The sequence below is a fragment of the Lissotriton vulgaris genome, chromosome 7, assembly GCF_964263255.1.
Source record: "Lissotriton vulgaris chromosome 7, aLisVul1.2, whole genome shotgun sequence".
Taxonomy (NCBI): domain Eukaryota; kingdom Metazoa; phylum Chordata; class Amphibia; order Caudata; family Salamandridae; genus Lissotriton; species Lissotriton vulgaris.
In genome coordinates, this window is record NC_141695.1 from 328,843,908 (window position 1) to 328,868,764 (window position 24,857).

Consider the following 24,857-nt stretch of genomic DNA (forward strand, 5'->3'; position numbering starts at 1 on the left):
CTATGGCCCTCTGAAAGAGGTTGTGACAGGGGGCTTTACATCCTCTTTGTTTAATGAAGTAATTTCTCTGGGGCTTACGAGAGATTCTCAATGGTCTGTGGCAACTTAAACTGAAAAGATCTCATCCCAAACCAGAGCTGTGCAGCACTCCTTCATGAAAAAGAAGCCTTTTGTTCTTTCAATTTTGTAGTCTAGACTTTAGTAATCTTCACTAATTGACTATACTATAGAAATGCTCTTCTCATGGGTACACCAGCGGTATTACTCCCCTATTAAAGTTATTCTCCATTCAGTGGTAAGAATGATATCAGGTGCAACAAAATATTACCACATTTCTACAGTGCTTAGATATTTGCATTGGCTATTTTTGGCAGTCATGTTTAAATGCAACTTAATCTGCATTAGTTATGAAGATTGATATCTCCAACAATCCGTTCATGCTGCCCTCAACTTATCAGGGAAAAGAAGAAAACGGAGAAGCCCCCAAAACCTCCATTTAAGAAAATAAGAAGTATAGAACACAAAGATTGTTGAACAATCTTCAGCTTGATTTGAGATGTTCAGAAACACTACATCAATTACGAAGTAAAAAAACATGCAAACGTTCGCGTTCAAACTACATCAGGATTAGCAGTTGTGGTTTCTAGCTCTCCGTTATCTCTTCATGTTCTGTTCTGCACTATCCTTGGAGCTAAATCGTCTCACTTCCTATTCTATACTATCCATCCTGCAGTTTCTATCTTACTTCTAAATCTTGAATCCTGTATCACCTCCCTCCTGGTGTGCCATATTGTTGTTGTCATGCTTAGAGATAACCGTTCTAGTTCATAGTTGCTTGCTTTTGTTTTATATATTGATGCTATGCATTGTGTTTTACTGTACAGTGCGCCGATACCCTTTGGGTTGAGTGCACTCTGAAGAATACAAAAAAATAATGATAAATGCAGTATATGTTTTGATAAGCAAACAACCTTGGGAAGTCAGAGAACATTGGGTTTATTGATTTAAAAAGTTAGAAAACGATTTAATCATTTGGAGCAATACAATTTCTTTAGATAAAAAATTAAGTTAAAGATTATACGAAATGTAAGATTAACACTGAATAGTTTGTTAAAAAAGTTAATTGCTGACTTAAAAGTTGAACAATTATTTAATATTCAATATATTTTCCTGGTGGAAAAACTAGTGCCCTATTAGCTTTTTAATTTTTGGGCAATTTTTCTGTCAAATTTGCTACAGTAAAGCCGTGTAATTTCAATGATAAATTATTTTTTTTCAGTTGTGGGAACACTAGCGATTTCGGAGTGCACTTGTTTCATTTTGATCTCATTGAAGGCAGTCCCCTGTTCTAGATCTCCGAGATGGACTTGCATGAAGCTTATCTCTAATTAAGCATCGTGGACTCTTCAGGAGCAGCGATAGCAGCATGTGTGGTAAGCTTATTTCAATTATCTAGTTTTAGAGAAATATCCACTACCCCACCCCCTATCAATGGAATAAATGCCATATATTCTACATACTGAAATGAGTGATATTTGACGATCTCCATTTTCTCATAGATGGTCGAGTAATATCCCTCTGCCTGAACCCAGAAAACAGTGTCAAGGCGCTACTCACTGAAGTGTCTGATCTTCATGGACTCTACTTTGCGGATCTTGCGTTTGATGAAGGTGTGGATGTGGCTAATTATGATGAAGGGGGGCGCCAATGCAGGTCGGTTGTGATACTCCACAATCAAATTGTAACGCTGGAATTTCCAGTAGATGTCGCTGTTCTCATGAACCTTCGAGAATGTGTAACTGATAGAAGAAATAAAGAATGTTGTTACCAACAGTACACTCACTACACAATAAGTACAAACAACTGGTAAAGAATGAAGGACATGAAGGGAGAAGTATTGTGCTAAACAATAACCTCTCTATTGACCAAGTTTACATTATCAGACCAGACCTGCATTTCCTTATAAAAATATTTCCTGTGCTTTTAGCATATTTAAAATTTGCTAACTATGAAGTAGGGAGAGCTAGTGGTCATCTCCACACTTTGGAGCACTGTGCACATAATGTAATCTCAGAATGTCTGCATGTGACAGCACCGCAGTCTGCATAGAGTGAATTCTCAAATCCACAGCTGCAGTTATGAAGGGGCATTTTCAGGTAGAAAGCCGCAGCATTCCTCCTTGCACTATCTCAATGGGCCAGTGGCATCCCCAACATGGCTGATGAGCAGAGGTTCTTCCCACCGTTCTTGTTTTTGTGACGCATACAAAAACAAATAAAACAAATTACCCAATAAAAGAACGGAAAAAGTTACTTACCTCGAAAAAAGATTCCCTGTCTCAGGATCTTCTACAGCGTCACGTTTGTTATAATATTAGCCCTAAGGGTCCGGTGGCTCGGGGGACCAATGCACCTAGTACAGGGGCCTGTGTTCGACCTCATGGTCACAGTTTCATATCCCGGCGGGTCCACTCAGCCTTTCATCCATCTGAGGTCAATAAAATGAGTACCATTGAGTTGGTTAACAATAAACATCTGTTATTCAGTGCCAAGATACCTACGGGTGAACGTGTGCATTACAAATACGCGTTATGTTACTGTGAGATGATTTCAAACACAAGCCTTTTAATAACTTTGACTTCTTGGCATCGTGCTGCGAATGTTTGATCTTAATCCATTTACATCAATAATTTGATACAAAGTATACTCAGCTTTTTAGTTCTTGAGCAGTTGTAGAACTGGCACAGCAGAATGTCATATACGGTGACGGAGAGTTTCAACATTTAGGGGCATATTATCAAGAACAGCGTTAAAATTATCGCCGCTTTAGTGGCAGAAAACCGCCGCTAAAGCGGCGATAATGGGCTTGATAATATACCCTGGAGAATTCCAATAGAAGCCCATGTTCACACCAGAACATGGACTTCTATTGGAAATCTCAAGGGCATATTATCAAGCCCATTATCGCCGCTTTAGCTGCAGTTTTCTGCCGCTAAAGCGGCGATAATTTTTAACGCCGTTCTTGATAATATGCCCCTTTGCTCGTTTAGAGAAGATATCCACTAAATAGAGCCAGCGGCAGAAAATTTTGTGTGTTCTTCCTCATCAGAAAATCATCTCATAGTGTTAATTAGAGTGAATTAGAAATGAAAATTAATGATCAGCACTGAGGTTCATCAATTAACCTGAATGCCCACTCAGCACACATTAACATACTTGAATATCAGGTCTGCAGGCAATGGTGTTAGCAGAAAGGTGAGTAGATTGTCATGTGGCTGCTTTGAAAATGTTGGCAATTAAGCTTATTTGCCTCATCATGGGCCTACGTTGGCAATCATGTCTATGGGGAAGAAACATCATTAGTTACAAAGGATAACTGAGGACAGAGGACTGACAGCTGTGAAAGTCAGAAGGATGCCATCATGAACAAAATATCTGTAATGATGCAGAGACGACAGAAATGTTATTTTCATCGAAAATGTGTTGTGCATGAAGACATCACAGTGATTTCAAGAGGATTCCTTTTTAGGTCGAGGGACCGTTAAGCTGCGAAGCAGCTTCCGGTCAGGAGATCTTATGTTGTGTAGTAGGCAGCTTAGACCCGCCTCTCAGCTCCGTTCGCTTCCATTGGCTGGCTTCCTAAACAGAGGCCAGCCATTGGAAGAGAAGTGAGTCACTCCAAACAAACCCCGTCTTTTTCGGATTCGGGGGCGTAAGTTTTGCTGTTCTTTAGCTCGTGACGTCGTCCGTCACTCAGGACAGCAAAACACGCCCCCGAATTCGAAAAATTCCGATAGCTTGAGGCTGCCATTTTTTTTTGTCCGTCGCCGAGTCATCAAGTGCAGAGGAGAGCCTCCTCCTCGCAGCACCGCAGTGAAGGTGAGCAAACAGTGCTTTCAGGAGCTGCTCCCCTCCCCCCTTCCCTCTGCCCTCCTCCGTGTCTGTCGCCGAGTCTTTAAAGTGCAGAGGAGAGCCTCCTCCTCGCAGCACCGCAGTGAAGGTGAGCAAACAGCGCTTTCAGGAGCTGCTCGCCTCCCCCCTTCCCTCTGCCCTCCTCCGTGTCCGTCGCCGAGTCTTCAAGTGCAAGGTTGTCTCTGAGAGGCCTGTTCGACAGGAACATATAGCAGGACAGGGGGGACCAACCACACACACCCAAGCAGAGCTCAGACCACTGCCAGGCAGGCAGGCTCGCGCAGCCAGGCAGAAACTCTTTCCAGGAATCAGTTCTCAAAAGAGCCCTGCACTCGCTCCTCAGTATGACTCGCACATGGCCTCATACCCCACCACCCGCACTTTGTACGTTTTAGAAACCCGCTGCTGTGCCCCCGCTACATAGCTGGCTGGCTTGCATCGCGTCGTGCCAAACGTAGAAAACATGCAGCAACCCCCTCAATTAATTCAATGCATGGAGGGTCGGACGCGAGGTGTAACCCGTGCCTCTCTTTGCTGTGGACGCCTGGCTGCCTTATCGGGGGTCCACTGTAAACCACGTCCTGCTCAGCGGCAAAACAGCAGGAAAAAGCTTCTGTTATCCTCAGTGTGTGAAGTCACTTCCACACTCTACCACCCACGAACCTTCGCTCGTTATTATTACCCTGGAAGCAGGATTCAGCATTCCGTATTTTGTTGGGGTAGCAACCACTTGGGGGGTCTCATTATTTTGCTAGGGGGGTCGCATGAGCCACTTATGCCGATTATGGGTGCCGGAGCCACAAGCCAGCACGAAAGAGGCGTGGGACGCACACCTTCCACGCATGGTGTTTATATGTAAACAGAGGCCACCTTATCTGAAGACAGTGACCCTGACCCATGCCTGATGCTAAGGGGAGGGAACCCCTGCTCCACTGCGAGGTACATGTCCTCCCCGGAGTGTCACAGGGTATCCTAACCGGGACCCACCAACCAGCACCTGCCTGGTGATTTAGCGCGTGTTTTGAAGTTGCATTCGAGCAGGAAGCCTTGCGCGCGGCTGATGGTGTCTCGCGCCTGCTCCTTTGTGGTGGTGCTGAGCACGGGCTCGCTTCATGAGGGGGGGGGGATGGATCTGGTGTATCGCCTCTTTTAAGACCCTCGCGCCTCAGCAGCACTCATATGTCTGGCCAGAACATCATGCTCGTTTTGTGTCATCCTCACAGTGGTGTTGGTGCTGGTGGACTAAGTGTCCCTGCCTGGGACGTGGTTTTTGCTTTGTGTCGTCCTCGTAGGGGTGCTTTGAGGCAGTCGGTGTCGAGGTAGACACTGGGACTTGGGCCTAGCCTATAAGTGGGGTGGATTAGGGAAATGTGCGTACAGGATGCGCTGAGTGTGAGCGTATGGATCAGAGACAAAGTGTTTGATCCTACGATTGTCTTTAAGAAGAGGTTCGGTGGAGAGATTGATTAGCTGTTAGATAAGGCCACCCCTATAAATTCGATAGAAATACTCCAGTGGATGTGTTTGGTGACTCGATGTAACTCCGCAGGGTAATTACGAATGGGTTGTGTGGTGGTTGGATGGTAGCGGTTTCGGGTTTGTGTAGATGATCAAGTGGGGCTGTAAGGTAGTTTTGGTTCCCTTTGACTTTCCCATTGGTGCTTTAATGCCGGTTGGTGATTTGATGTTCCCATGGCGCTGCAAAGCTGTTCTGGTAAAGGAAGACCTCAGGGTGTTGCTCTGTACATGACCTCATGCTACATTAGTGCTGGCTGTGAATCCCATTGGGTGACTTACGGGTGTTGTGGTGCTGGTTTGTGGTTTCCCTGGGACGAAATTATTGTATTGCTTTGTGGTTTCCCTGGGTTGATCTCATGTCTTCTTACTGGTTTCCCTGGATGACGCTCTTGGTTATATACAGATAGTTTATGGTTTCCAGGGATGGGGCTGGTCTGTGGTTTCATTGGGGAGAAATCATGGTGCAGGTTTGTGGATTCTCTGGAATTCATTTATGGTGCTGGTTTGTGGTTTCCCTGGTTGACGCTAATGGTTATGTACAGCTACTTTGTGGTTTTCTGTGATGCCACAATGGTGATAGGTTGTGGTGTCTGACACAATGGTTCTGGCTTGTGGTTTTCCAAGGCTGACCTTATGGCACTACTTAGTGGATTCATGGATGACACTCGTGGTTATGTACAGCTACTTTGTGGTTTCCTGGTATGACACGATGATGCTGGTTTGTGGTTTCGTAGGTCAACACAATGATACTGGTTGTGCCCGCTTGTGATTTATTGCGTTAAATCATGGGGTAGAAATGCTATGTTGCTTTTATCTCATATGACCCCAGAATGGCTTAAGGCATTCTTGATTGATTGTGATGTCCGTGGGATGACTGCAGGAATGTGCTCTATATATGATCTCAGACTGGGGATCTGTTCCTTCTTGGTAACCCAATACTGTAGGTCTGATCTGTAGATTAAGCCAAGCGGTGGCAATGTTGGTTTGTGTTTCCTTTGGGTGGCCACATGGCTCTCTGTTATTGGTCACTGGTTTCATTGAGATGACCACACAGTGCCCATTTATGTCTTTCGAAGTTAAGCCAGTGATGCTTGGCAGCTAGCAGGGGTGTAACAAGTTCCTGCAGTGCAGGGGGCTCCCACTGGTCGGGGAGCTCCAACTCATGCTGATATCATTGAATACATGTGAGCTAACAGTCTCAGACCCACCCATGCCCATCACATTCTGCATGAGCCCCCCATCGTCTTACGCCATGGGCCATTAGTGGTGGTAGGTGTCCACTGGGAGCTTATCTGAGAACTCCAAGGGAAGGTCCTATATTCTGCTTGGCACCAGAGGCAGAATCTTCTTTTGGAGAAAATAGACACCCTGGCCTTGCTCTCCCACTGGACATATGCAGGTGTTTATAGTAAAGCCTGTAATTCGTATGGTTATCAAAGCTCCACTTGAGATCGCATGGAATGGCAGCCAGCTTGGCTCCCAGAATTTGAGAAAGGGCAACCACCCATAGTCTAGTCTTTTTTAGGTCGAGGGACCGTTAAGCTGCGAAGCAGCTTCCGGTCAGGAGATCTTATGTTGTGTAGTAGGCAGTTTAGACCCGCCTCTCAGCTCCGTTCGCTTCCATTGGCTGGCTTCCTAAACAGAGGCCAGCCATTGGAAGAGAAGTGAGTCACTCCAAACAAGCCCCGTCTTTTTCGGATTCGGGGGCGTAAGTTTTGCTGTTCTTTAGCTCTTGACGTCTTCCGTCACTCAGGACAGCAAAACACGCCCCCGAATTCGAAAAATTCCGGAAGCTTGAGGCCGCCATTTTTTTTGTCCGTCGCCGAGTCTTCAAGTGCAGAGGAGAGCCTCCTCCTCGCAGCACCGCAGTGAAGGTGAGCAAACAGCGCTTTCAGGAGCTGCTCGCCTCCCCCCTTCCCTCTGCCCTCCTCTGTGTCCGTCGCCGAGTCTTCTGAGAGGCCTGTTCGACAGGAACATATAGCAGGACATCTCAAAGCGTGTTCATCAACAAGGCGTGTTTTCCGAATAGAGTTCATTATATAAATGTACAGTCCGGCGTCGGTGGGTATAAAGTTTGCCTTTTTTTTGTGCATCTTCTAATGCAGACTTGAGCTGTCAATCACGGTCACTCATTGAGTATGCAAATGCAATGGACGTTTGCGCTCGTGCGTGCTTCCCCCGTGAAGCCATGGTAGAGCCACCACTTTGTTTATTTATTTTGACCTGAGGTAGGACAGACGCACTTGTCCCTCACAGAGCACGTGAGAGGCAATACCACCCCGCTTCTTAGGTGAGGGGTGTTCAGGGCAACCCTGAAGTGAGCTGCGCTCGCGGGTGTGTTATGAAGACCCCAGTCAAGCTTAGCGTGACGTAACGTAATATAACATAATGTCATATAACGTATAACATGTATATATCACATATGGCAAGTAATAATGAAACAGAACTTAGAGTACCGTACATATACATACATATAGCAAAGCCCAGCCAAGCTGAGCGTAGCGTAACATAACATAACATGACACGGTATGCAGAGTGGACTCCTCTGGTATCTGAGAGGGTTATGATCATATGAGATGTGTGACCTCATTTCTTACAAAGCCCTCGAATAGGTAGTGGTATGGCCACACAACGTTATACACGAGCAGAAAGGCGCAGGCTCCTTCCAAGCGTCCCCTACACGTCGTGATTTATATATGATGCGGTGCCGCCGCCGCCCCTTCTGGGTTGGCAATGCACAGGGGAGCCTGGGACTGAATATTTGATTAAGGCAGGCGCGCATTCATCATTTCATACGCCTGAATATTTAAGCAAAGCAGGCTTCCAAAGGTAGTTGAGATGACGGTGCAAATAAACCACCCACGTCACACCGGCCACAGTCAAGGTGTGCGTGTGTCGGGAGGGGGTAGGAGACAGGGGGATACTGAGGGTCACATGAGAAGCAAGGAGTGGTAGAGTGGGGCACTGGCAAGAATGCTCCACAGAGGCGTGCCCACTGGTGCGCGAGGGCAGGGGCGAGCACGCAGGGCACGCCGCTGGGGTCTTGTGCGAGCGCCGCCTGCTATGCCCCTACTGATGAATCTGACTGAATGTGGCTGGGAGGGGCAGGGGGCTGCCGGCAGCTTCTTTTGTTCCTGGAAGCCGAGCAGGGTCACAGCCGCTTTGTAATACCGCTCGCAACCCGGTGTGCAGGGGAGAAACACCCACGACATGGCGGCTGCGCCATTGTGACCTCTGTGCAGCATCATTTATTTGGTGATGGTTGCAGAAAAAAATACATTCTGTACAAAATTACACATGCCAGTGTGCGGAAGGTGTTTATTTCCCGTAGCAATAAGCCCCTGGCACGGCTTTGCAGCGTTTTGTTCACAGCCCACACTTTGTCTTTCCAGTGTGGTGTGGGATGCACTCTGACACAGCTCGTGTGGGTGTCTGTACAGGGCTTTGAATGGTCCTGTGAGGTGTCACGCCTAGTGCTTTCCGCACAGATCTTTCTTCCTTCAAGCGTAGCAGGCCTGCACCTTTGTGCCGAGGGATTTAGGGCGGAGGATGCCGCCAGCAGCCTGGCCTGCAGCGAAGCACAAAGGGATGCGTGACCCTGCACTGGGAGACAAAACCCTGCACTGCCTGGCTCAGCCGCTCTCTGGCACAGAGCCGATGAGTCATTAGCAGCAGCGGAATCAACCCCCTGCCACCCCTGCTTGTGCGCCTGTGCGTGCTGGTGTCTGCGCGTGTGTTAGCGTGTGTACGTGCGCCTGTGTGGGGGCATTGTGCAGCGTGCGTTTCTTTATGTCCATGCATGTGAGCGTTAACATGAGTGCATGATCTTACTGGTGTGCGCGTGTGTGTGTACTTGTGTTTGTGTCTGTCGGCGACTGTGTATGCCTGTGCGAATACGTGTGTGTCAGAGTGCTCGTGTGCTTCTGAGGAGGTGAAATAAATACATTTTGTGTTTAGGTTTCACTGGTATGAGTCAGCAATGATAGATTTCCTTTCTCTCTGTGTTCATTTCTCACTGGGTTGTTTCCCCAACTTCTCCAGTCCTTGGTAGTTTGAGGCACTCTATCTCTTTCTATCTCACTACCTCACTCTCTCACTTTCACTACCTCACTCTCTCTCTCACTACCTCAATCACTCTCTCTAACTAACTCACTCTCACTCCCTCTACCTCACTACTCCACTCTATCTCACTACCTCACTATCTCACGACTCGCTCTCTCAAAACATCACTACCTCACTCTCTATCTCACTACCTCACTCTCTATCTCACTACCTCACAACTTCTCTCTCTCTCTCTAACTCACTACCTCACTCTCTATCTCACTACCTCACTCTCTCTCTTTCTATCTCACTAACTCACTTTCACTCTCTCTTTCACTACCTCACTCTCTCTCTATCTCACTACCTCACAACCTCACTCTCTGTTTCTATCTCACTACTTCAGAACATCTCACTACCCCACTCTTTCACTACCTCACTCTCTCGGTCTCTCACTACCTCACTCTCTATCTACCTCCCTCTCTCTCACTACCTCACTCTCTATCTACCTCACTCTCACTCACTACCTCACTCTCTCTCTATTTCACTACAACACTCTCTCTCTCTATCTCACTACCTCACTCTCTCTCTATCTCACTACCTCACTCTCTCCCTGCTAATGCAATAGGTCTCGCATATGCAAGCAATTAAGCTATTGCCAATATAAATGACAATGTCATTTATTTAGGGATACAAAAAAAATAAAAAAATAATGAGCAATGCCAATAGCTCTACCTATAATATTGCCGAGACCATTGCATTGTAAATGCTTGTTATATTTTGAAGACATAAGATGTTGACGGTGATTTCCTAGATATGACAAGTCAAATGCTGGATGCCTGAGGGTTAGGTATTTTTTTGTTCACTTTGACTGATATATTGGTTAGCAACCCAATGCAAGAAGCGACTGATAAAACTATGTCCCTCAGCAAGTAGTATCTTGTGTGCTAATTAACACAAGTAGTATCTTGACATTTCTGGTCATAAATTTCTGTGGGACTCAGTTATATGCCTTTATTGACACCTCAACGAATACAGGAGTAAGATTTAGCTATTTATATGTCAGAACTTAAAGCTGCTAAACTCTTCTAGATTTGGGTTTGATGAAGAATTTTACCTTCATTGTGGGACAACAGTAATGATCCAGTTTGTAGTTTCACTTGGGTCTCAGAGAGGTGAAGCACAGACGAGTACAGTATCTGTGCGGCCATGTCGAAGGTACAATGACCATGTTCATCCTGGCCAGTCCATAGGATTTCAGGCAAAGAACACACAAAGGTTACTTACACATACTTAGGCTCCTGAGTTCAAATAAGGACTCCTTTTTATTTAGTGAAATTGGACCATGTCATCATCTAAATGCGGTACCTCTGGAAAACAATGGAGCGAAAGCCTGTGCAATGGGAGAACAGGGATTGACGTATGTGGATCACTGATCCAGATTCCAGGACCACTCCTTGTGAGAATTAAGGATTTATCAGATTTGATCAAAATGGCATCACAGATGAACTTGTCTTTGAAGGATGTGGATGACTTGGGACCCATGAAGTGGGCTGATTACCTAAGCTTTGCTTTAGTGCTGCACACTTACTCTTTGGAGACTATTCTGAATCCACTTTACAAAGCCATAGGTTCTCTGTTGGTTCCATTTCTGTGTGGGTTACCAGGTGGCTGAGTAGCTGATGTTTTTGGATGTAACCAATTTTCTCCTTAAAAAAATGGTGAAGTTTTTGTTTATATTTTTTGGGGTATAGTATTGGGTGGAAGTTTAGCAGTATTTTTAATAAACTCAATTTAATAATCGAAAACCTTTTTAAGCTGATGTTTTGCTTAATCATTTTTATTTCTAATAATCGAGGCTTTGGCCTCAGAGACAAGCTTTTTCTTTTTCAAAGGTTCTCCTCTGAAGGATCACTATGCCAGGTCCAAGAACTTTTGTTTGATCATCAAGTTATTCTAAGAACCGTTAACTGAAAGGCATCATATCCTGTACCCTGTTCATCTTGCGGAAACGTTCACTATCTCTCGCAGCTCTAAGCACATCCTCAGACAGGACACCATTAGAATGGACACTGAGAAAGGTAGAAAACCAAAAACAAAGCACCCAGGATCTGGAACAACATCCCCGGATCTATAAAGACTGACCCAATGCTGCTCCACTTTAGAAAAGAGCTGAAGATGCACCTCTTTAAAGAACATTACATCACAATGAATTAACGTACATAAATCAACTGCTTCTTCTACCACTCGTTGACTGTATGCTTGTCTTTGACCTGTACAGCGCTCCACTGCCTTTTGGCTAGGTTGGCACTATACAAATACTACATACATACATACATACTACAACTTCACATTGTTCAAATAGAACATCATCCATATAAAAGCACATTAACCTAATATGAATCCCTTTGTGGATTCCTGGCTGGTGTAGAAGGGGTAAATTCGGTCAAATACTTTTATGAGCCAATTTAGCTGTGTGGATTGGGCCACTAACTGTTTAGCTGAAAACGAACAGGAAAGCAGAGACCTTGAGGATAATTGTAAGCCTGGGCCTGCACCCCTTACTAAGATATAGGTTACCTATATCGACCTTAAATCACTACACATAGAGACCTATCAGTCACCCCTAAGGCAGGCCTTATCAATAATGAAGGCAGGGTGCTTAGTTTCGTGTGAGAGGGTGCCCATGCATGAGCAGAGCCCCTCTGCAGCCTTCAAAACCTATTCTCTGGGGCTCTTCTGTGTTCATTTTTTAAAAAACTTCCTGTTCACTGCCGCATACCTGCACTTAATTGTTGGAACACCGCGTTTTGGAGCGGATCCCTTTCCCCTCCGGGGCTATTGTGTACCATCAGAGCAGCGGACATCTTGGGTGGGGGCTGGGGATTGGAGCGGTCTAGTCGTCACAAGGACGCTAGACCGGTATATAATGCAGGCAAATTAGGCGGCCGAACACCTGGAAAGTGATTGTGACGATTTTAGCAACCCTGTTGAGGCTCTGCTAGTTTGTGGAGCACAGCGTGCTCATTAGGAGAATTTTAGCTTTTAAAAATAGTAGCTTACTCGTTTATTTTGCTCGCTGACAATTTCTTTGTGCACATTATTTATCTGTGTCATTTTTTAAAAAACTTCCTGTTCACTGCCGCATACCTGCACTTAATTGTTGGAACACCGCGTTTTGGAGCGGATCCCTTTCCCCTCCGGGGCTATTGTGTACCATCAGAGCAGCGGACATCTTGGGTGGGGGCTGGGGATTGGAGCGGTCTAGTCGTCACAAGGACGCTAGACCGGTATATAATGCAGGCAAATTAGGCGGCCGAACACCTGGAAAGTGATTGTGACGATTTTAGCAACCCTGTTGAGGCTCTGCTAGTTTGTGGAGCACAGCGTGCTCATTAGGAGAATTTTAGCTTTAAAAATAGTAGCTTACTCGTTTATTTTGCTCGCTGACAATTTCTTTGTGCACATTATTTATCTGTGTCATTTTTAAAAAAACTTCCTGTTCACTGCCGCATACCTGCACTTAATTGTTGGAACACCGCGTTTTGGAGCGGATCCCTTTCTCCTCCGGGGCTATTGTGTACCATCAGAGCAGCGGACATCTTGGGTGGGGGCTGGGGATTGGAGCGGTCTAGTCGTCACAAGGACGCTAGACCGGTATATAATGCAGGCAAATTAGGCGGCCGAACACCTGGAAAGTGATTGTGACGATTTTAGCAACCCTGTTGAGGCTCTGCTAGTTTGTGGAGCACAGCGTGCTCATTAGGAGAATTTTAGCTTTTAAATATAGTAGCTTACTCGTTTATTTTGCTCGCTGACAATTTCTTTGTGCACATTATTTATCTGTGTCATTTTTTAAAAAACTTCCTGTTCACTGCCGCATACCTGCACTTAATTGTTGGAACACCGCGTTTTGGAGCGGATCCCTTTCCCCTCCGGGGCTATTGTGTACCATCAGAGCAGCGGACATCTTGGGTGGGGGCTGGGGATTGGAGCGGTCTAGTCGTCACAAGGACGCTAGACCGGTATATAATGCAGGCAAATTAGGCGGCCGAACACCTGGAAAGTGATTGTGACGATTTTAGCAACCCTGTTGAGGCTCTGCTAGTTTGTGGAGCACAGCGTGCTCATTAGGAGAATTTTAGCTTTTAAAAATAGTAGCTTACTCGTTTATTTTGCTCGCTGACAATTTCTTTGTGCACATTATTTATCTGTGCCATTTTTTAAAAAACTTCCTGTTCACTGCCGCATACCTGCACTTAATTGTTGGAACACCGCGTTTTGGAGCGGATCCCTTTCCCCTCCGGGGCTATTGTGTACCATCAGAGCAGCGGACATCTTGGGTGGGGGCTGGGGATTGGAGCGGTCTAGTCGTCACAAGGACGCTAGACCGGCATATAACGCAGCCATGCTGACGCGCAGCGGGCACGCGCGGCGGGCTCGCCGGAGCACCGCCGGTGTCACGCCAGAGTCCAGCCCGTCTGCGCCCGTCCGCGCACGGACGGGCCCGGGGGCGGGGACTCCTGGCCAACGGCTTCTCTACTCCAGGGAGGAACTATACACCCTTAATAGAGGTGAGCAGCTTGCAGATCAGGCAGTCCTGCTGACGCTCAAGAAACACGCTATACTACATCCCGATAAGGCCACGCCCCCGCCGGTTCTGTATCCTACATTAAAGATAGGGAGCCTTAATACTCGCTCGCTCCATTGCCATCACTTGGAGATCTACAGCATGCTTCAGGATAGTGACATCGATATCCTGACTCTCTCAGAGACCTGGACGGGCGAGAACTCAATGCCGGATATAATCGCCGCTCTCCCAAGCGGATATGATGTGATGTGGCACAACCGCCCAGGTGGCGCCCGGGGAGGCGGGGTAGCTATCTTCTATAGGAAGACCCTGTTAGTTGAAAAGTTACTATCTGAGACAATTGACCTGACGGATGTGATTGGGGTAAAGGTCACTGTGCACGATGTGTGCTGGGTGATCTTGTCAGTCTACCGTCCGCCCAATTCAACTCCACTCTTCAATGATCTATTCTGCCCTATTATATCCGATTTATGTTCCAGATATATGAAAATCCTGGTAACTGGAGATTTTAATTTACATTGGGATAAACCCAACTGGGACCTACCCACGCGCCAGCTGGACACTTTAATGTCTGCGGTGGGTTTTAAACAAATTGTAGATGTTCCCACACACGAAAAAGGTCACACTCTTGACCTCGTGTGGACCACAGATGCCAGTCTAACCCTTAAAGAGGTAGCCCCTTGCATCTGGTCTGACCACCACCTGATATTCTGTGAGGCCCGCATTAAAGGCTGTATCACCAGCTGTCCGTCTGGTATCAGGAAAACCCGGAAATGGGCCGAGGTTGATCTAGCATCCCTGACTAAAGCGCTCCCGGTAACATCCCAGGCCACTGATCTGGAACGCAGCTTGGACTGTGAATACTCTGATCTTACCAGGAGCATGACCCGGGCCATTGATCAAATAGCGCCGGTGAGACTACAACAAATAAAGCGATCCGGTAAAGGAGCTCCTTGGTTTACGCCAGCCTTAAGGGAAACAAAAAGAAAGCTCAGAGCTCTAGAAAGAGTATGGAGGAAAACCAAACAAGACACTGACAGGAAACGCTATAAAGCTTCCCTTCAACAATATAAAAACCTTATGACCCAAGCCAAAGCGGACCACTTCGAGTCCCGCCTAAGTAAGGCAGCGAATATTCAGAAAGAGACCTTTAAAATATTGGCAGAGTTGAGCAAAAAAACCGACAATTCTAGGGCTCCTATTGACTGCAACACCTTTCAGGCCTACTTTTTAGAGAAGGTGAAGCTCATCATCCAGGAGATAAAGATTGGGGTGGGATTGGGGACTGCTATAACATCAGCATCTGAGATCGTGACCGACTGCTCCCTTGAAATATTTCCAGAGATGGATGTATTGATCCTAGAACAGCTGATGAGGAAAATCAAATCTGGTTCCCCAGCTGACCCGTGCCCACCTGAGATCTTCCGTGTGGCGCGCCCCTTGCTGGAGGAGCGTATCATCTTCCTCCTCAATAGATCTTTAGACACGGGGTACCTACCGGCTGAGCTTAAGGAGGCGCGTGTAAGACCTCTATTGAAAAAGCCTGGATCAGATCCGGCGGTGTTAAAGAACTACAGACCTATTTCCCAGTTGCCCTTCCTTTCAAAAGTTCTTGAGCAGCATATATTAAAGTCCCTGTCCCTCTATTTGGAAACTCATCATCTACTCCACGAGCGACAGGCAGGTTTCCGTGCTCATCACAGCACCGAGTTGGTGATGCTATCGGTGTTGGATGAGCTAAGAGGCATGGCTGACTGCAAGAAACCGAGCGCCCTGATTTTGCTGGACCTATCAGCGGCGTTCGATACTGTCAGCCATGCCTTGCTTTTGGACAGACTGAGGGACTTTGGGATTAAGGGCCAGGCCTTTCAATGGTTGCAATCATTCCTTACAGGAAAGACCCAAAAGATACAACTGGGGGACGAAACATCTGAGGTGGGGATTTTAGAGTGCGGGGTGCCACAGGGGTCCGCCCTGTCCCCGCTTCTATTTAACCTCTACCTGCAACCATTGATTGCTTCTCTGGCCACTATGGGCTGTAAAGTCTATAACTACGCGGACGACACGCAACTGCTGCTAAGTGTCGATGACACCACGGCCGCGCAACTCCAAGCTCAGAACATCTTGCGGTTCACAGTGCAATGGATGACAGATAATCTGCTAAAAATCAACCCTGACAAGACTGAGGTACTAGTGATTCCATCCACTGCCTCACCTTGGTGTGATCTCTATTGGCCCACAGAGTTGGGCCCGGCTCCAAAACCAAGCTCATCTGTAAAGAGCTTGGGGATCAAACTGGATGATGATCTGTCAATGGCCCCTCAGATCTCTGTGGTTGTGGGAAGTTGCACAAACATCATTAGGCAACTGCGGAAGTTAACTCCTGTCCTCTCACAATCCATGATGCGATCAATAGTAGCGGCCACCATCATCTCCAGAATTGATTACGGGAATGCCCTGTACCTTGGCTTACCGAAAACTCTGACCAGTAGACTCCAGGTCATAATGAATGACGCTGCCCGGTTGATTTTCAGATTACCGAGGAGATCTAAAGCTACTCCCCTACTACAAAGCTTGCACTGGCTCCCCATTAAAGAAAGAGTGGAATTTAAGAACTTATGCTCGGCCCATAGGGCAATCTATGGCAAAGCCCCAACTTACATCAAAGATCGTCTGCAACTTTATTGCCCTATGAGAACACTTCGATCCTCAGACTCCCAACTACTGGTCTGCCCTCGTTACAGGCTAGTGACCAAGGGAGGGAGAGCCTTCTCAGTGCTAGTCCCTCAGTTATGGAACAGGTTGCCGGAGGCACTGCGTCGGGAAGGGAACCTACTACGATTCAGGAAGAGCCTAAAAACATTCCTGTTCAGCAAAAGCATGAGCACAGTATAATCCAGCTTCCATCTCGCTAAGTTATTGTTTACTACCATCTTTCCTGGCGCTTAGAGGCCTGCAGGTGATTAGGCGCGTTATAAAATCCCATTAACAATAACAATAACAATGCAGCCTGACCATGTACTCTTAAGTGCATTATAACCTCTCAGTAAATGCTAACTTTGGGATGGCTGCACGGAAACTTGTTGTGTTTGGTGTCAAACACTTTGGAATCCTACCCCCACACCAGTCCTGGCGGCGGGGGTAGAATTCCACCCTTCAAGAGGGAGAGGCATGTACACACCGGTCTGGCCGGTAACAGTTTAAAAGAACCCTGACATCACAAAATGGATGCTGCATCCACAGACAGGAGTCTGGCCTCCTGCTGCTGACTGAAACTCCAGCAGGGGAGGCCTGGACAATAGGTTTTCTGTCACAGGAAGGTGTAACCACCTCCCAGACAGGCCTTAGTGGATTAGGGCTGGATGGGTGCACTCTAGGAGTGCTTTGAAGTCTGCAGTAGGGGCACATTTGGTGTCCCTGTGCATAGACCACTTTAAACCAGTTGCAGGGGCTACCAGCCCCTGCTCTGGTGCAAAACTGGACAAAGGAAATGGGTGTAGCCACCCCTCTTTTCAAACCCTTCCATAGGTGGGTCCTCAAGTTAGTCCAACCCCTTTCTTAGGTATAAGTAAGGAACCCCTGGCAACAGACTCTGCACCGAAGATTGTGGGCCTACACTCCAGGAATGTTCCGTGAGCCTGCTTCTTGCAATTCTGCTCGAGGCCCCTTTGCGATCCCTCGCAATTCTGATTTTCCCTGGGCTTCCACGGTTGCTCCAGATGTGCCCTGACTCTCCACCACGTGGTGAGTCTCACGGGCCTTGCTGGTCCATACCAAAGCATTTCTTTACTTTCTGCGTGGGTTGCTGTTGCCAAGGCTTGTTGGGTCCAATCCGGGCACCGACACCGTAACACTCGACATCCTTTGTGGGACAGCTCGATTCCAGAACCTGGCCATCGTCAAAACCTCCTGGTCCTTGTGGCTGAAGAGTTAAGCTTCACCTTCTTCACTTGAAATCACCGACCTCGGTGGGCATTCGCCTATCGTGCTCCTGGTCACTGGCTAGTGGCCCAGACTCTGTCCCCTCTGCTTTCAGGTTCTTCTCATCTTCGATCCAGGCTTTTTATCCACCTAGACACTTTCCTCTTTGATGGCAGCAGCACTTTGAAGCAGATCGCCATTGGAAACGACGACGATTCCTGCCACCAAAAGACACCTATGCACCTGGCTTCCATGGGTGAGGTAACTCGAGTACTCTGGTGCACCCGTGGGTGTTGGCCCTAGAAACCCTTAAGTCTAAAGGGGTTTGCTCAAAGTCCTCTCTCCGAAGCTTCCCTTTTCTTTAAATTTTCAACCGTGTCTTTCCCCATTGAAGTTAACGGCGATCCGTGGCTGTGTTCAGACACTGCACCCGTCCCCTGTGGGTCCCCTGTGTCACTACCTTGGGTGGTTCCTTGTGGCCCCAGCACTTCGCCAGGCTTGTGTCGAGCAAAGTCGTGGTTCTTATACCAATTTATTGATATATGGTTTGGTACACCCCTAGGGCTCGACATATATTGTGCTAATTTACTGTGTGCTATTAAGTTTTTGTATGTACGTTTGCATCTAGCCTCATGAAGAGACTAGTGGGATGTGTTTAGAATAAATCCATATATTTTTTATATATATACCAGGTGTGGTTCTCCTTTCATTTGGTAATTCACGAGATTATAGACTGGTAAAACAAGCTGCTTTACATTCCTTCAAGACTTAGTCTGAAGGCTGTGTACCGAGGAATAAAGCCAGAAGTCGATTGTATATTTAAAGACTGTATAGTCTTTATTTAAAATCCTTAAATAGCGGACCCACAGCAAACCGCTGTTAGCTTCAAGGAAAGGAAAGTAGGAATGAATACAAGATAGAGATTCTAAAATATAGAACAAAGGAAGAGCAAGGAACAGAGAAGAAGGGCAAGAATGGAAATAGAGAAAAGATAAGAACATTACACATCTTCCCCTTAGCGGAGGAACAAATACAAATAAGGAAGGAATGAAATATTATTAGTAATATATAAAAATAACACGAGTCTAAACAATATAACAGTTTAAATAATATATAAAATAAAGCAAGTCTACCCATGTCCCTCAAACAGGAGAAATAATGACATGACAATCTTTGAAATGAGCTGGTAACCTTCAAATTCTTCTTGAAGGAAAAGAAGAATCACAACAAGAAGTATTAGCAGGAGTGGTGATAACAATATCACGAGAAATTACGGGAGTAGTGACAACATTATCATGAGAAACAGAGGTAGGCATGTTCGAACATGTAGGAGGTGTTTCAAATAAAATGGAATCGTCTGAAACAGGAGGAAAAACAGTTTTAAAATGAATCACAGCTTGTTCATCAGAGATGGGAACAAGTCTACCTTTGTTCCACCATTTACCATCCTGAAGTAAACAAGCACTAAGTCCAACTTTAAAAATTTTGTAAGGAGAAGAGAAAGAAGATTCTCCTTTTTTAACTAGAAAAGGTTTCCTGATAAGAACCCATGACCCAGAAACAAGGTTTTTAGTTTGAACATGTTTGCGAGTATTAAAATGAATTTTTTGTTTGTTTTGTGCCATGGCAACAGATTGACGCAAAACAACTTCTTTGTCAGTGATTTTTTAATTGTTGGAAATCAAAGAATGTCGCACCAACCAAGAAGGTAGAAGTAAAGTGCGACATTTTCTGCCTCTCAACAACTCAAAAGGAGTGAAACCAGAAGTTGAGTGAGGTGAATTATGATAAGCATTGACTTTGTCTTTAAGAAAAAGGTTAACATCTAAACCAGAAGAGAGAGCAGTTTGAACTCCTTCTTTAAGAATGCGATTAGCTCTCTCAACAAGTGCATTTGCAGCAGGACTATATTAAGCTACTTGAATGTGTTTGATGTCCATACCTTTCAAAAAAATCTTGCATGGCATTTGATACAAAATGAGCCCCATTGTCTGTGACTAATTCTTTTGGAGGACCCTCAAGAGAAAAAACACCCTTAAGGAATTGTAATACTGAATGAGTGGAGGTTGATTCAACAAAAGAAAAATAAATCCACTTAGAAAAGTAGTCAATGAGCACTAATAAACATTTAGAAGAATTAGGCAAAAGATTGAAAGGTCCAGTGAAATCCAAAGCAATTTTCGTCCAAGGTTTGTCTGGTAAAGAAACAGGACGAAGGGGATTCTGTGTAGTCTTCCAATGTTTATCAGAGACAACACATTGTGGACATACATCAACAAAAGTGGACACTTGAGCATTCAAGGAGTGCCACCAATAATTTTCCCTGAGCTTTTTACAAGTGGCAGTAACTCCTAGATGTCCTGTATGCGGAATTGAAATGAGTTTATTCCTGAGAGAGGACGGAGGAATAAAACAACCATTTCTTATGCAAATGTCCTTTTCCAAAGACAATTCTGAAGAAACTTGGGCATAAGGTTTCAAATCATTGGAGATATTTTGAATGGGATACCAACCTTTGACTAAAAACATGATCAGTAGCGGTAGCTTCAAGCCAGTCTTTTTCTGATATAACACCATCTGAGAGTGAAGAGGCATCAATAGTCAAGTCAAGTCAAGTCAAATGAGTTATATAGCGCGCTACATACCCAGAGGGTCTCAAGGCGCTTGAAGAAGGGTGGGGAATTACTTGTCGAATATCCAAGTTTTAAGTTGCTTTCTGAATGCTAGGTGGTTCTGAGTGAGGCGAAGGTGAGTGGGAAGTGAGTTCCAGGTTTTAGCTGCCAGGTAGGAGAAGGATCTACCTCCCATGGTGGTTTTGTTGATGCGAGGTACAGTAGCAAGGGCTTGGTTGGAGGATCGTAGCTGGCGGGAGGGGGTGTAGAAGGAAAGTCATGTGTTGAGGCATTCGGGTCCAAGTTCGTAAAGTGCTTTGTGTGCGTGGGTAAGGAGGCGGAAAGTAATCCTTTTATTGACGGGGAGCCAGTGGAGGTTTTTCAGGTGACCAGAGATTTGGTCTTTACGCGGGATGTCTAGTATGAGTCTGGCTGAAGCGTTCTGGATGCGTTGGAGTTTTTTCTGGAGTTTTGCGGTGGTACCGGCGTATAGGGTGTTTCCGTAGTCCAGGCGGCTCGTGACCAGTGCGTGGGTGACCGTTTTTCTAGTTTCGGTGGGGATCCAGCGAAATGTTTTTTTGAGCATGCGAAGAATATTGAAGCAGGATGATGAAACGGCGTTGACTTGTCAGTTCATGGAGAGTGAGGAGTCCAGGATGACGCCCAGGTTCCGTGCGTGGTCCGTCGGGATGGGTGCTTTTCCAAGGGCCTCTGGCCACCAAGAGTCATCCCAGGCGGAGGGGGAGGTACCTAGGATAAGGACTTCTGTTTTGTCTGAGTTCAGTTTTAGACGGCTGTGCTTCATCCACTCGGCTACTTCTTTCATTCCTTCATGTAGATTGGTTTTGGCAGTGTTAGGGTCTTTGGTGAGTGATAGGATCAGTTGAGTGTCATCAGCGTAGGAGATGATGTTGAGGTTGTGTTGGCGTGCGATGACCGCGAGGGGGCTCATGTATACGTTGAAGAGGGTGGGGCTGAGTGAAGATCCTTGTGGCACGCCGCAGATGACTTCAGTGGCCTCTGACTTGAATGGTGGGAGGCGGACTCTTTGGGTTCTTCCGGTGAGGAACGAGGTGATCCAATCCAGTGCTTTTCCTTGGATTCCGATGTTTCTGAGGCGCTGTAATAGGGTGCTATGACAGACTGTGTCGAAGGCTGCGGAGAGGTCGAGGAGGATGAGGGCGACTGTGTCTCCATTGTCCAGTAGAGTTCGAATGTCGTCTGTTGCTGCGATGAGGGCGGTCTCAGTGCTGTGTTTGGCTCGGAAGCCGGACTGTGAGGAGTCGAGGGATTTGTTGGTTTCGAGGAAGGCGGCGAGCTGGTTGTTGACAGCTTTCTCGATGACTTTGGCCGGGAATGGAAGGAGCGAGATGGGGCGGTAGTTTTTGAGTTCGGTGGGGTCAGCTGTGGGTTTTTTCAGAAGGGCGCTGAGTTCGGCGTGTTTCCAGCTTTCCGGGAAGGTGGCGGAGTTGAGGGAGCAGTTGATGACGTCTCGGAGGTGTGGCGCTATGATGGAGTCTGCTTTGTTGAAGATGTGGTGAGGGCATGGGTCTGTGGGGGATCCTGAGTGGATGGAGTTCATCAGGCGGATGGTGTCCTCAGTGGAGATTGGGTTCCAGTCATTGAGGATGTTCAAGGGGGGTGAAGGTCCTGCAGATGGTTGGGTGGGTTGGTCTCCGGGTCGGTTGTCGAAGCTGTTGTGGATGTCTGCGATTTTGTTGTGGAAGAATGAAGCTAGGGAGTTGCAAAGGGCTTGAGAGGGGGTGATGTCGTTGGAGTTGGCAGGGGGTTGGTAAATTCTTTGATGATGTTGAATAATTCCTTGCTGTTGTGGGCGTTGTTATCTAGTCGGTCTTTGAATGCGGCTTTCTTGGCAGACCGGATTAGTTGGTGGTGTATGCGGGTGGCGTTTTTGAAGGCGTCCCTGGTGCTGGTGTTTGGGTCTTTTTTCCAGGCTTTCTCGAGGGAGCGACAAAGTTTCTTAGATTTCTTAAGATCATCGTTGAACCAGGAGGCGTTTTTGCTGCCTAGTTTGATTTGACGTTTTTTCAACGGTGCTAGGATGTCGGCGCTGTTGGATAGCCATTGGGTGAGGTTAATGGCTGCTTGGTCGGGGTTTGAGGAGTGGGCAGGGGGGTTTTGAAGAAGCGATGAGGAGATCTGGTCGATGGTGATTTTGTTCCAGTTTCTTCGCAGAGTAGGTTGAGGATGGTTGTGGGTTGTGGTCTTATTGTAGATAAAGTGAACGCAGCTGTGGTCCATCCAAAGGAGAGCTGTGGTGTGACTGAAGGAGACATGTTTGCTTGAGGTGAAGATAGGGTCGAGTGTGTGACCTGCAATGTGGGTGGGGGGAGTGACAAGTTGTTTGAGTCCGAGGTTGGCGAGATTGTCCAGAAGGGTGGTGGCGTTGCTGTCATTGTTCTTTTCCAGGTGAAAGTTGAGGTCTCCCAATAGAATGTAGTCCTCGGAGGGGAGGGCGTGTGGGGTGATAAAGTCAGTGATGTCGTCACTGAATTGTGCACGGGGTCCTGGAGGCCGGTAAAGGAGGGTGACTCTGAGTGTGGTCTTGGGATCGGTGTGGATCTGGAAGTGAAGGTGTTCGGCGCTAACGAGGTTGACGTCTGAGCTGGTTGAGATGCGGATGGAATTCTTATGGACGATAGCGATGCCTCCTCCTGTTTGGTCGGTGCGGTCCTTATGGATGATCTTGTAGCCTTCCGGGATGGCAATGGTGATGTCTGGGGCTGATGAGGCGTTCATCCATGTTTCTGTTAGGAAGGCGACGTCCGGAGAGATGGTGTCTAGTAGATTCCAGAGGTCGATGGCGTGCCTGTGGACCGAGCGGGTGTTGAGCAGGATGCATTTTAGGTGGTTGGTGTTAGATAACTGTTTTGTGTTCGTGGATGAGGAGTTGTTCTTGGTGCCGTCGTACTTGCAAGAGTTGCAAGAGAAGGGTCCATGGGTGTGTCCAGGAGCGACTTGGACGCAGTTGGGGAGACGGCCGGGGTTTAGGGCTAAGAGGGTGGTGGCGTCGTATGTAATGCGGGTGGGGTGGGTGATACGAGGGCCAGGGGGTATGGCGCTGGGCGCGATCCAGGTGCGGACGGGCGTAGACGGGCTTACCTTTGGCGCAGCTACGGCGCGGCCGCAGCGCGTGGACGCTGCACGTTTGTTCATCTGCTTTAAATGGAGAGTGGAGGGGGCGGAGCGTGGGAGGGGCAGCTGGGAGGCGGGAGCGAGGTGGAGGGAGGGCTCGGGTCAACAAGGAAAATGGCCGCAACAACAACAAACAAGGAGCAATGGGGCGCTATGAGGGACAAATAAAGTTACAGATACTGTCCCAGTGGGGGCGGGTTCAAGCGCGGAGACAAAGCGCTATGCTAATAGTGATACAATCTCAGGTAATGCACAGCCAATACAATCTCAGGTAATGCACAGCCAATACAATATCAGGAATGCACAGCCAAGTAAACACAGTCAAAGCGCTGTGAAAATGAATAAACAAAGGTGCGCGCTAGCGGAATTGCAGAAGCAGAGATCAGCGCTACGATACCACAAGTAATGGGTGAAGGAGGGAGCGAGGGGAGCGACCACTCGCGTTGGAGGCAAGATGGTCACAGCTGTCCGTGTGGGTGAGGACGGCCTGTAGCTCTCGTGGGTGGGAGGGGCAGTTGGGAGGCGGGAGCGAGGTGGAGGGAGGGCTCGGGTCAACAAGGAAAATCGCCGCAACAACAACAAACAAGGAGCAATGGGGCGCTATGAGGGACAAATAAAGTTACAGATACCGTCGCAGTGGGGGCGGGTTCAAGCGCGGAGACAAAGCGCTATGCTAATAGTGATACAATCTCAGGTAATGCACAGCCAATACAATCTCAGGTAATGCACAGCCAATACAATATCAGGAATGCACAGCCAAGTACACACAGTCAAAGCGCTGTGAAAATGAATAAACAAAGGTGCGCGCTAGCGGAATTGCAGAAGCAGAGATCAGCGCTACGATACCACAAGTAATGGGTGAAGGAGGGAGCGAGGGGAGCGACCACTCGCGTTGGAGGCAAGATGGTCACAGCTGTCCGTGTGGGTGAGGACGGCCTGTAGCTCTCGTGGGTGGGAGGGGCAGCTGGGAGGCGGGAGCGAGGTGGAGGGAGGGCTCGGGTCAACAAGGAAAATGGCCGCAACAACAACAAACAAGGAGCAATGGGGCGCTATGAGGGACAAATCAAGTTACAGATACCGTCGCAGTGGGGGCGGGTTCAAGCGCGGAGA

General features: G+C 47.2%; 1 protein-coding gene across 1 annotated transcript in view; it reads right to left on the bottom strand.

Annotated features, from left to right (window-relative positions):
* Positions 1-24,857, bottom strand: part of LOC147701495 (transient receptor potential cation channel subfamily M member 4-like) — a 1,534,183-nt gene that overhangs the window by 182,004 nt on the left and 1,327,322 nt on the right. The window contains exon 21 of the mRNA XM_086929348.1: positions 1,618-1,799. Coding sequence (XP_086785474.1) covers positions 1,618-1,799 — 182 coding nt within the window. The remainder of the gene's footprint in view (positions 1-1,617; positions 1,800-24,857) is intronic.